The 13242-nt window shown below is 45.4% G+C and overlaps 1 protein-coding gene across 2 annotated transcripts in view; it reads right to left on the reverse strand.

The window, feature by feature from the left end:
- Nucleotides 1-12310, reverse strand: part of LOC138447677 (C-type lectin domain family 4 member G-like) — a 473303-nt gene extending 460993 nt beyond the window's left edge. For both annotated transcript variants that reach the window (XM_069603941.1, XM_069603940.1), the window contains exons 1-2: nucleotides 12188-12310; nucleotides 11357-11455 (exon numbers count right to left, since the gene is read on the reverse strand). In XM_069603941.1, the coding sequence (XP_069460042.1) occupies nucleotides 11357-11455; nucleotides 12188-12248 (160 nt within the window). In that variant the 5' untranslated portion in view covers nucleotides 12249-12310. The remainder of the gene's footprint in view (nucleotides 1-11356; nucleotides 11456-12187) is intronic.
- Nucleotides 12311-13242: the final 932 nt, after the last annotated feature.

Below are 13242 nucleotides of genomic sequence, written 5' to 3' on the forward strand. Positions count from 1 at the left end.
AGCAAAACTTTCCTTTCAAAAAGCACAGTGGTGTAGAACCCGTGTTAATTTCTTGGGGCATGAGATTACTCCTCAGGGTCTCTGTCCCCAGGAAAAGAAAGTGGAAGCACTTCAGAAACTGAAAGACCCCACAACTCTGCGGGAACTAAGGAGCCTCCTTGGACTGACTAATTACAGCAGAAAGTTCATTGAGGGCTACGCAGAGATCACCAGACCCCTGATTCATCTCCTGAAGGGGGGGGTCAAGTGGGAATGGGGTCCAGAACAAGACGAGGCAGTAAAACAACTCAAAAGAAGCCTCTCACAAGCGCCCTGCCTAGCTTACCCTGTCAGAAACAAGGAGTTCTTCCTGGAGACAGGGTTCTCTGATACGTGCTTGACGGCAGTATTATACCAAAAGCATGACAAGGTCAATAAAGTAATCTCCTATGCGAGCAAAACTTTATCCTCTGTGGAGGAAAAATTCAACGATTGTGAGAAGGCACTCCTGGCAACGGTGTGGGCATTGAAGAATTACCGCCCGTTTATCCAGGGGGAACACATCATAGTGGAGACTCCACACCAGCCTCTGCAATATCTCCAAAGTGACAGAATCCGGGCCGGAAATGTGAGTAATTCCCGAATTACTTCCTGGATTCTGTCAATGCAAGGCTTTCCTGTGGAGGTCAGATATGGCCAAAACAAGAAGAGTCCCCTCGCGCAAGGTCTGGCTGACTTGCATGATTGTGCCAGAGAAAACTGTCTCGAGGACGAAAGTCTAAAAATAAAGGACAACATGGAGGCATACCTTAATTCCCCCCACAAAGTCTTTGAAGAAGACAAGTGTGAGGGAATGCCCACTGTGTATGTGGATGGATGCTCTTACCATGTCGACAACAACGGGGAGAAAGAACTGGTGGCCGGCGTAGGGAATGCATGGGTGAATGAGTCCCCAGAACCCTCCGCTGGATACAAAATTGGTCCCCGAAGTAGTCAGGTGGCAGAATTGATGGCTGTGCATCAGGCCATCCTCACTGCTGTCCAGCATCAACTCCACGAACTGGTCATAATCACAGATTCGGATTATGTACGGAACGGGTTCGTGGAGCACCTGGTTAATTGGAAGACCAGAGGCATGGTATGTGCTAACAACAAACCCTTGAAACATGGGAAGTTGATCCAAAACATTGATGATCTGGTCAACTCGAATGAGATGACCATCTATTGGAAAAAGATCAAGGGTCATTCCAAAGTAGAGGGACCAGACAAAACTGGAAATGACTTAGCTGATCAGCTGGCCAAAACCGGGGCCATCCAAGGGGATCTAATTGAGATTGAGTCCCTGTTGGGGGAAATCCAGGTCACTGCCATCACTAGGTCCCAGACAAATGCTCACAACGACCTCTCAATTGCACAATGGAGTAAGGAGACCCCTGATGCTGATTTGATTACTGCTCAGAAGGGGGATCCAATAATTGGTAAATTTTACCAGCACCTTGAGGACCCTGAGAACTTTCCCCTGACGGATACCGATTACATTGGGAAAGAGGACCTAAGAGTGTTGATGAAATGTCCCAAAATGTTCCGGATCCAAGACGGTTTGTTGGTAAGGAAATCCAAAGCTGGCCACGATCAGTGGGTGGTTCCTACCTCATTCCGAAGCCTGATGTTAAGTCACGCCCATGATGCGGCCACCGCCGGTCATAGGGGGTTTCACACAACACTGGAAATCTTAAGAGAGGTTGCATACTGGCCACACATGGGCCAGGACCTCGACCAATACTTGAAGGGGTGTCTTGTGTGTGCACAATTTCAGCCATCATCCCTCACGCACCGGGCACCTTTACAAAAGAGGGGAATGACACTCCCATGGTCAGATTTACAAATCGACTTTGTAGGCCCTGTGATTCGCTCGGCTAGGGGGAATAAGTACATGTTGACTGTGACATGCTTGTTTACCAAGTGGGTGGAATGTCTCCCAGCCCCAAATTGCAAGGCAGAAACTGCAGCTGCCTTGATGATTAACCACATCTTTTCCCGTTTTGGTCTACCTCAAAGGATTGAGTCAGACAGAGGTAGCCACTTCACCAGTGAAGTAATGACAAAGATGTGGGAGATACTGGGGGTCAAGAGAAAGCTGCATATTGCTTACAGACCAGCTTCTTCTGGGGCAGTAGAGAGATATAACCGGACAATTGTGAGCATATTAAAGAAGTTTGTGGCAGATTCTGGGCCAAGTTGGGATATCCGATTACCTCTGGTCCTAATGGCCATCAGATCTACCCCTTCATCTGCAACCAAAATGTCACCATTTGAGTTGATGACTGGGCGCAAGATGGTGCTTCCGCAGCATTTGCTCTACAGGACCCAAGAGCAGACACTGATAAATGCCTCCACTACTCATGAGTATGTAGAGAATTTAAGGAAACACCTCCAACATGCTTTTGCTTATGCTCAGCGGAATCTAGAAAGATCGACTGATAGCATGAAGACCCATTATGACCTGAAAACTTCCAGGAAGGAATATCAGGTGGGAGACCGGGTCTATCTATACAACTTCCAAAGGAACCAGGCCAAGCAGCGCAAATTTTTGCCTACATGGAAGGGACCCTTTGAGATCGTCGATAAGATCTCCCCTGTGGCCTACAAGATCCGCATCCCCAAAGGCGGTTCGGCAGAGGGGGAAGACAAGTGGGTCCACATAAACCAGTTGAAATGTTGCCATCCCAGGCACACTCTGCAACAACTGGAGGAATCCTCTGGAATCCTAGCGGGTATTGTATCAGACTAATTCAGTTCCAATCATAAAACCTACCACATCTAGTCTCTAAAATATTGTGATTTACATGAAACTGTCTCTAGTGATGCTGTTTTTTTTTTTTTTTTTCAAAATAAGAATGTAATATTTCGTTACGATGAAATGCATATGCCGCCCCACTACCTCAACAGTGGTGGAAAAACGTCTATGAGTAGATATTGCCGCTTTTGCTTTATCATCCTAGGAGAGATGAAACCATGAAGGATGACCAAGAAGGACGATCCGGAGACCGGGAGCAGAGACGCAACGGGCCCGGGGTACCGCCCAATCTTCCCATCAGGCCGGCGAGGAGAACCGATCGATCAGTACCGGATGGAGAAGAAGACGCTGAACTGTGCCATCTACAGAAGAGGAAGAAGATTATGCGGACAGACCGGTGCATGGGTCAAAACCCTTGTGCACGCGACTCCCCATCGACTCAAATTCAAAGTGCAGTCGCGTGGGGGGGACTTGTTGGGTGTCCTGACCCACGTTTAAGCTACCCTGCTACAACATTTGGTGCTGTGGGCTTAGAAAATTCAAGATGGCGGAAAACCCACATGTGCGCTGAAATCCAGGAAAGCTGCGCAGTTTGTGCGCACACTAAAATGGTTGCCTCACTTGCCACCCACCAGTGCGAGAATGAAAGGCCGGGTTGCCATGAGGGAAATGGGTTGCCAAAGGAAAAACAGTAGCGCCGGTTAGCTTCAAAGCGCTTTAAAACCACCATTGGACTACCCGCACAGTAGTCTGAAACCATTGGGAATGGCAATGCTGATTGCCAAATGCAACCTAGAAGTGTGGGGAATTCATTTCTTAAATCCCAAAAATGGGTGCAGTACCAGTACTCACCACTATCCAAAAGCCGGCGTTTTAAAACCACTCTGTGTGTTTCTGAAGGCAAGTCAAAATGCCTATTTTCAAACATTGCAATATGTGCAAAATATTTACTGAACACCAGCAGACATTTGGCAGAATGGAGTTTTGTGTGCCTACAAAATCTGGGAAATGAAGAGCCCAAAAACAATGCTTATAACAAAAATGCTATGGAGTCAGCAGCTTAAGCCTAACTGCAACTGGATTTAAAGACACTAAAATCGAAAATGTTTAGATTAAATGAGTGACCTATGTTTGGTGTCACATGCCTTTGTAACTGTTGAAATGTCATAGTTTTGCACTTAGAATCAGCATTCTAGCTGCATGTGTAAAATTACAAGTTATTTTAAAAGCAACAAAAAGTTAGCTGAAGGTCTGGCTTAAGGAACTTGATTTTGCCTAGCAACGGATCCCATCAGCAGTGAAACTTGAGTCACCACTGTGTTCCCAGGCCAACCTTCCTTTTGCTGCCCCCACTGAGGATATGCCATCTATCTGATAATTGAATTATCTGTGCTCTGCAAGAGAGTGAACAAAGCCCTCTTCACTCAGGCAAAGGTTTTTATTACAGACGTCGTAAAAAGTGGCTTCCTCCTGGAGAAGCTGGGAGGAGCACTGCCTGTGAGAGCAAGCTGGCTTGGCAGAACTGGAAAGAACCAGAAATTCAACCTTGTGCTGAGGGTAAACCACACCCCTTTGGAGCCAGAACATAACTTTAAAAAGATGAATAACTCATAGAGCGGACATGTGAAAATTTTATAAATGATACCATAATTCTTGTGATTTTTCTGCCCACAGTTTAAGACGTGGTAGGAACCGGTGGTATGTTCAGGGGGGTTTTAGCGGAAAAGTGGATATTACTCTAAATGTGTGCATGTTGAAAATCTGAAACTTCATCAATTAATGTCCATACCCCCTGCGCACATGTATGTAAAGTTGGGTCCATGTCAGAAATTGAAAAAGCAGTTAAAAAGTCAATTATGTACCCTCTTTGAATGCAAGCTCCTAGGAAAAGCAGATTTGGACAGAGACATGGCTAAATTCAGCCACACCATGTATATGTAATTTTAAACAAATGTGTACCTGTGCAAATATGTTTTTAGGTCAGATATAGATTGTGTGTAAAGTTGACAGGGGTGGGTTCTCTGTATCATAAACAGACCTCATCATGATGACACTTCATTTCATTCCCCCAATCAAGTAAGGAATGAAAATTTGACCAATGACAGGTGAGAGAGGCAAGGCTAGTGATGCAACACACACACCCATTCTCAAGAAACAGATAAAAGCAGAGAGTCAGGACACATAGGGACCTTCAAAATCCATCTGCCGCTGGAAGCCCTGCCGGAAAAATCCATACTTACCTCCATCAACCTCCAGAGAGCCAAACTAGAGACTTCAATCTATCCAGAACTAAGAGACCAGACCAGAGAGACCCAGACCAGCAGAGAGAGTGACCCAGATCACTGTGAAGTGCAGAGGCCAGACCAGACCAGACCAGAGCCCAGTCCAAAACCCTGACCAGATCCATGGCGAGGCCCATTTCACTCAAGAATATAGTGTGAGTACATAGCAAACTGTGTAGAACCAAGCTTTTAGTTTAAATTCATCTAATTCAATCTATTTAACCTAAGTAGAACTGCTTGATAGCTCCAAATCTGTCACCTGTCATTCTAGCTGCAAAAAGCTGCACTTGTCTTTTTGAAACTTTAAAATTTCAAATCTGAAAAACGACCTTTATTTAATCACTCATATCTCCGCAACCGTTTGTGCTAGAGACTTGCAATAACTTTCATCTGAAAGGTTAGAATCGTGGCTTTCCTACGAACCTAGAACCGCATTCCTACCCCTTATAGTTTTACCGCAATCGCGGAACACGCATCCGCGAATTTTACCGCGATTTGCAATTTCTTCACATGTAAAAACTGCTGCTGCCTGATTTCATTTGCCAGAAATTCGTTTAACCTGCTAACTATCCCTGCATCATTGCTAGTGTGAGCCTGGACTAATATTAACTAGATACCACTCACCCTGAACCTCTAATAGGGAATTAAAAGCGTTTCCAGCATATTTCTCATCCATTGCTAGCACAGATCAAAGAATTTGGGCCTGTGATTTCAAAAACTCCTATCTGTTTTCTGTCGTCTAAAGCTTGCTGGATTGAACTGAATTACAGTTGATTGCATTTCTGAGAACTGTGTGTTTTCCTTCCATTTCCTTGCCTTGCATCAAGGGGGGGGAGGGGATTGCCAGAGGAAAGTGATTACATTGTTGGGTTGAAATCACATTGAGTATTTTCTGTATTGCATTCAGTGAATATTGCATCCACCTGAGCTACATAAAGCATCCTCTACCACAGTATACTTTTGTTCCTATTTCCCAGTGTGCTACCTTATCCATTTCATGTTAACTCATTAGTCATTATAAAGAAGTGTGCTAGTGCCAGATTCTCCGTTGTTAATATTTCCCATATCAGATTAAGTGTGATATTCAATTATTAATTTATTATAAAGTGTGATATCTATATTTTAATTTATCAAATAAACCTTTTAAACTTGCAAAACAGAACTACTTCTTGGCTCAGTGGGGTCAGGGGGATTCCAAGAGAGGGGTGTCATACAAGGGTAGTCATCCAGAACGCATGAACTGGACCTAAAGATATATCAATAAGGGTGTTCATTCAGTATTATAGACTAGGTGTTAATCTGGCTGTAGTGCTGAATTGAATCCTCTTACAAAGTGCAGTCATGATGGCCAACACCTGGTGTAGGCAGCGTGACTGCGTGGCCTGTGACACCCCCCCACTATAGCACTTGTCAGCTGAAATGATCCAGTGGCCAAGAAGTGCAGTACATTGAGGACCTTCTCCAGGAGGCTGAGTGCTTGGGGGCACAGGGTGGGTGATGTGAGGTCATCCTCCCACTCACTCACCAGGTCGAGTATTATGTGAGGTGGAAACCTGTACCTCCCATACACCTGGTCATCAGGCATCCCAAAAAGGCTGGTTCTGGGTGTAAAATTCTGGGCCTGACTATCCTCCTCCTCCTGCGGTATCCCATGACCACTGCTGCTAGGAACGGTATATTCATCTTGGCGCCTGAGCTTGTTTGTTGTTTGCGCGCACTTTTATGGTGCGCGGGTCCACGTACGCCTGCTTCCTGCTGGCCTACGTGTTTCCGGATTAGCGCGTCTTTTTTGGCGCACACATTAGCCGATTACATGAATACGTGTTGTAGACACGCGTGTGGGCGTTCCGCGCATTTGCCTCCTGTACTTCCCCCGTGACGCCCACATTGTCACGCGTTGTTCCCCATTCCGCGTATTACACCCCCTGCTCCGCCTACTTTTGTTGTGTGCGCTGCACTATGTGCACTTTCGCTGTGCGCTTAGCCAACGCTGTTTGCAGACGTGTGCCAGCATGCGCCACGCAGAATTTTAGCGCACAGCCACGGATTTACACGCACACGGACTTCCATGAATCGCTGTGCGCGGGTTTCGCTGCGATTTTTGCACTTGCACTACGATTTGCACGCTTTCGCACGCTTGCGCCGATAATTTCAGCGCACATTAATTCCATGAATCGGCCTCTAAGTGTCCCTGGATGGCAATGTTGCACCACTGCTCCCCATACACCATTGGTCTGTTACAATCCATAGCAGCGTATCACTACACTTACTTGCCAAGTAAGTGAGCGTCCATATCTTATTAGAGTTGGTGCTCGGTTTGGTTCGGTATGAATGCCCTACTCAAAGTTTACCACCAGCAGAGATGGCATTTCTGGAATACCACCAGTATTATATGAAACATACCACCTCTGATGGCGGTAATGTAAAAAGGTTTTTATAGCATTTAATTTCTGCCATTTTCAGCATCAATGTGAGAGGAGAAATGAATTATGTACAGTTGTGGCATATATCACTACTGTTGGCTTTCTTTATGCGCAAAAGGGTACATTCTAGCCCTTTTATGCGTCATATGGGCAAGGAGGGACGAGGAGTAAATTAGAGATGCCCACCTTTTTACCCCTCTCCTTAATAAACCACACAATGTGATGCCCGGCGGAACAAAAAACAATGTAAATCCTATTAAAATGTGTCTCAAATCGTGATAGAGGAATGTGACAGGTAAGTGCTCAATAACAATTCATATAGAAATATATTCTTTATTCATTATTATAAAAAATAAAATCATTATAAAAACTGCAATATTCATAAAGAAAATGTTGTCAACAGTGTGCAAATTCGCATAATTGCTATATTGTACAAAAGATACAAAACATACATGTGCGAATCTGCAAGTGGTCATAGTGACAAATACTTTAATGTTTGGGTGAGTTTTGTGAAAAATTAAATGAGCACCAAACGCATTGTGCATTATTCAACTAATGCACTCTGTAAATAGGAAATATAGACTCAGGGGCATTTATTTACCAACTGCATAGGATTACCGGAACTTTCGTTAATTTGAAAAATCAACTTGGTTATTTCAAATCGGATCAAATATGGGGCCTTTTATGCGCTGGTTATAGCACTATGTTAAATTTTACTCTGTATCACATGTGGCTGAAGATAAATGAGTGAGATGATGCTTAGAAAAAATTGAATGAACATAACCTGGTTTTGCATTTTAACTGTTTTATGCAGGACATGTTATTCTTTTTAGTTGGTGAAATTTGAATTATTTTAGATGTTTTATCGTTGTATTTATGAACATTTCCACTGAGTGATTTTATTGAATACTAGATTATTGTAATGTTTATTTTGATCATTTTAGTGTTAAAAGGTTTAATTAACCATAACACACTTTAGTTAAAAAAAAGAATTATGCACTTAATGATTCAAGCACACAACCCTTTTAGCACAGACATATGTGTCAAATATAAAGTTCTGGGATAATTCATAAGTTTGAAAATGTCCTTCGTTTTTTTGCAAATCAGCCAGGAACCCTCATTACTACTAATTATTATTATTATTATTATTTGGTACAACAAGGTGAGGGGAGCAGAGACGGGAGGCTGAGAGTGGGATATTTTTAGCAAGGAATTTACAAGCAACCAGGGGCATTAGATCATACAGTCTCAGGTAGGTTTGGGAGTGGAGGGTGTGTAGACCTAGGTGTTTGGGAGGAGCCATTCCTTGAAGACGATGCTCTTGTGCTCCTTCCTGAACTGTAGAAGTGAGAGGCGAGTCTGATGTTGACTAGGAGGAGGTTCCAGAATCTTGGGGCATAGACAGAGTAGGCTCATCTTCTGGTTGTGTCCTACCAGTCCTTATTTCTGGTGGATCGTAGGTCTCCAGAGAGATTGAGTTTCTTAGTGAGGTAGCTTGGGGACTTCAGGGTGACAACCTTGTAGATGATGCAGCAGGATTTGATGATGAAAGATGCTTTCAGCTGGAGCCTGTGCAAATTGATGAGGGTCGGATGGTTGCCTGTCACCACCATGATCTCTGACTTTGTACCATCCAAACACAGATCACTTTGTTTTATCTTGTCTTTTATGTGCTGTAGACACCCTGTGCTTCTATCTGGCTGTTCTACTTCCTTTTCCAGAGCATGTGTTGGTAAAAGGTCCCCTCTGCCAGTAGCCAGATCCACACTGAGTTCAAGAGCCATTGAACGAGGGGCATAGATAGGAACAGGAGAGCATCATGGGGAAATTGGTGAATCATGGTGCCGCCTGGACTATGAAAGCAGACCTATCCATCGAGAAGAGTATAATAGTTTATGCCACAAATGGTACCATAATTCTGGGGTGGTTTATGAAAAACCAGTGGTAACACCTTCTAAAGACATATAAGAGGGATGATGGGTGTTTAGAGAGTGATTTAGAGAGGTTCTGCCTCTTACTGCTCCAACTTCATCCTATTGGGAATGCAAGCCATGAGTACCAATCCAACTCTGGGGAGTTCTGGTGGGCGGGAGAATGCACTGTGCATGGAAGGATGAATGGGTGCCTTCAGGTCTGTGGGGGTGCAAGAGTAAGGCTGGAGACCAACTAAGATCTGCATTTCCCTTTCATACTGGACACACAGATGGATTTGTGATTTCTTTCTGTTACCAAAGTCAATTTTTTCTGGTTACCAGTCAAAAAACGAATCTTCATCAAAACACTCTGCATTACACACAGAGCAATCCGCTGACAAGGAGCGTAATTCATACAGGGAAAAATCTCCATCTACAAATCAACATGAACACTAAGGCCCAGCAAGGACATGCGCCTCAAACCGAAACAATACACAAAACACAAATTCAGTGGATCAGCATTCTCCAGCATAGCAGTGAGGCTTTGGAACTCGATCCCAACGGAAATACGAATAACAGAAGGTCTACTAAAATTCAGGAAACTTTTAAAACTTGGCTCTTTAATTCACCTAGCTAAAGAGGAAACACCAGCGAAAGAAAACCCACCAACACAAAACAAAAAGAAACTGTGAAACCGGATCACCCAAAGAAACAAAAAACTCGGCCCCAAACTCAATAGAATAAGATTAACCCAATGGGTCAACCCAATGCAAAGAAAAAGACCCAGACGACCCCCGACTAACCCTACTAAAAACTCTCTAATATTCTGAATACTCACCACCGAACACTGAAGAAACAAGACACATACCTTTGCTACAAAAACACTGCAAACTACAAGCACTCTCCACAACACCCAAAGCGCACATAAAACCCCCACATACAACCACCCATCAAACACCAGACAAATGTTGATCAACTGAAAACATACCAGAACATCTTGCATACCTGAAGTAGCCCCGGCACCAGGAGGCAAGGTTCTTCCTGATTTGTGCACACCCTCTGATCTTGATTCCTGAGGTATCCTCCGTACCATGAGGCGTGGCTCTGCCAGTTGGCACATGTACTTTAATCCTGACTCTCATACACCTGTATATTTCATGTAGCCCCCGGACCATAAGGCGTGACTTTGCCAGGTTGCGCATGTACTTTAATCGAGAGTCTCATGTACTAGTATACCTGAAGTAGACCCCCGCACCATGAGGAGTGGCTTTGCTAGTTTGCGCGCTTACTTTAATCTTCACTCTCATGTACCTGTAAACTTGATGTAGCCCCTGCTCCATGAGGCGTGGCTTTGCCAGTTTGCACATGTACTTTAATCCTGACTCTCATGTACCTGTATACCTGATGTAGCCCCCCGCACCATGAGGCGTGGCTTTGCCAGTTTGCGCATGTACTTTAATCCTGACTCTCATGTACTTGTTTACGTGATGTAGCACTCGGCACCATGAGGCGTGGCTCTGCCAGTTTGCGCATGTACTTTAATCCTGACTCACATGTGCCTGTTTATGTGATGTAGCCCCCGGCACCAAGAGGCGTGGCTTTGCCGGATTATGCTAAGCGTATGCTATTTTGCACTGTTTAAGAAAGATTACCTCTATGCACTTACTGCAACTAGCGCTCTGATACCTGAGGGTTTGGCGCGCTGCAATAAATGCAAAATAAATAAATACAGTGGCCGCTTTTTCCCGAACGGAAGCCACCAACTGCACATTAAAGCTCTCTGACGCTTTTCCCTCTCAATCCCACCAACCCATCCCAGTCCCCTTCCTTTTCAGATCTGCCTGGGTACCGGGAGACAGTGAAAGTGGCAGCGGTGCGCGGTATATATCACAACCACACTGGCATCACAGAGCACCCCAAGCTTGCCACCTGAGTCTCCTGGTGGGGGCATGTTGCACCTACCTTTGAAGTCGCTGGAGCAGACTTTGCCGAGCTCCTCGCCAGGCCTTTTCCGCTTCTCATGCGTTCTGGGCCTGCTAAAGTTGTCATAGATGTTGCCCTCTGTGGGGTGAAAGAAAGAAAAGGGGTGAGTATGCACAGCAGCCAGAGGAGCTCAGTTGATCACCCCCTTAAAGGGTTCCTCGAGGCATGTGTAGGAACCTCCCCATTCCCCAACAGATCTCTGGACAGGAATGAGGGCAGGCGGTAACATTTCAGAGCCACCCATTACAGTGCTTCCTGCCAGTCCTAACCAGTCCAGAAAGAGACCACATATTAAATGGGTATGAACTGGACGATAAGACCCCCGCTCCCATACTCACCCTCAAACAGGAGATCTCTCTAGAGAGAGAGAGAGGCCAAGGATTTCATGAGCATGAATAATGACCACACGCAACCCCACGCCGCCACCCGACCCGAACTCCTCGTCTGCTCGGCGCAGAGAAGACAAAACATTATACTTGTTTCTAGCATCTAAGCGCGCTGCCCAAAAAGGCCATTAAAGCAGACAATTAGAACGAACCTACATTTAGAATACCGTCGTTTTGACTTGTATGCAGAATGAGCGCCCTCACCAACCGGCTGTGATCCCAAGAAAGAGAGGCCATGGGCTGAATGGGCATGGAGCATAAACCCCTTCATGTCACAAGTATGATGCAGAGATAGGACAAGGAGCGAATGTGTAGGGAGACCGAGCCCCTTCCACTAACAGTGGCCGCGGATTGGATGGGTATACGGGGGGCCCATCAGCTGCACCTCTGACGCCGTCACCCGGTTTGTACGGTGGGTCCTCACCTGAGCAGAGATTGGCTGTGGACGATGAGCGAAGATTCCCGTAAACGCGGTCTTCCTCCATCGCCCAGTCCGCTGAAGGCCGGCCTCTGAACGCTCTCGCCAGTTGCTCGCCACCTGCTTCTGTCTCCGATGCTACATAGATCAGGAGGAGACACACATGGGCAGCCACGAGAGGCATCATGCAAATTCCGAGAGCGAGCGCCCTTTATAGATACAGCCAAAGATGCCTGCTCTGCTCACATTCGGAACAGACAAGGGGGTGCAGCTAGACTAACATTTGGGGAGAGGGGGTCACTTTAGTGACTTAGGGGAGGCACACACGCACGTCGTGTCAGGGCATCTAACTTCTTTACACATTATAATTAGACTACTGTAGTGCCGATTCAATGTTACAAGCAGTTAACTCTCCAGTGTTCGAAGTGAGAGGGAACGGTCGGAGCCGTGTTCCACTACTTTTATTTTTTCTGTTTACAATTCCTCTACTTTTTACGACCATAGTCACCATTCCATATAGGGGAATTGACCGTGCATGTCCCTGTGCAAGTTTAACGTTGTAATAGAAGCTTCAGTTACTAATTACTTAGACTTTTGGAATGCCACAGCTGCAACACATTGTAACGTGTTGCCCTATGTTTCCACAGCACGCTTCTACCACTGTAACTCTCCCTTTCACGTCTGAAAGCACACACTTAAGGACTGCTATGCAGATAATCAGTCTCCTAGCTGTGCCCCTGACCTTCCATTCACCCCCTGACATGCAAGTATTAACCCCCATCACGATATAAATTGACTGAAATGTATGTATAAGAATGCAGGTGCTAACATTGAAACGTCGTACATTAGTGATTGCAGAACATTGTGCAGCCGAGGGCACATTGTCAGTTTCCCGTGTTGTCCTATCACGGCTCAGTCTCTAGGTCAGCCAGGTCAAGTCAACATAGCCCAAAATATCAGAGAGGGCGAAGCCCAATCTGTTCAATGGTGGTAGCGTCACTTATCATGATGTACCAATGGTAGTGGTGACACAACCTTGACGGTGTGTGGAGTGCGCACGT

This window comes from Ambystoma mexicanum, chromosome 3q (genome assembly GCF_040938575.1).
Source record: "Ambystoma mexicanum isolate Mex_15411 chromosome 3q, UKY_AmexF1_1, whole genome shotgun sequence".
NCBI lineage: Eukaryota > Metazoa > Chordata > Amphibia > Caudata > Ambystomatidae > Ambystoma > Ambystoma mexicanum.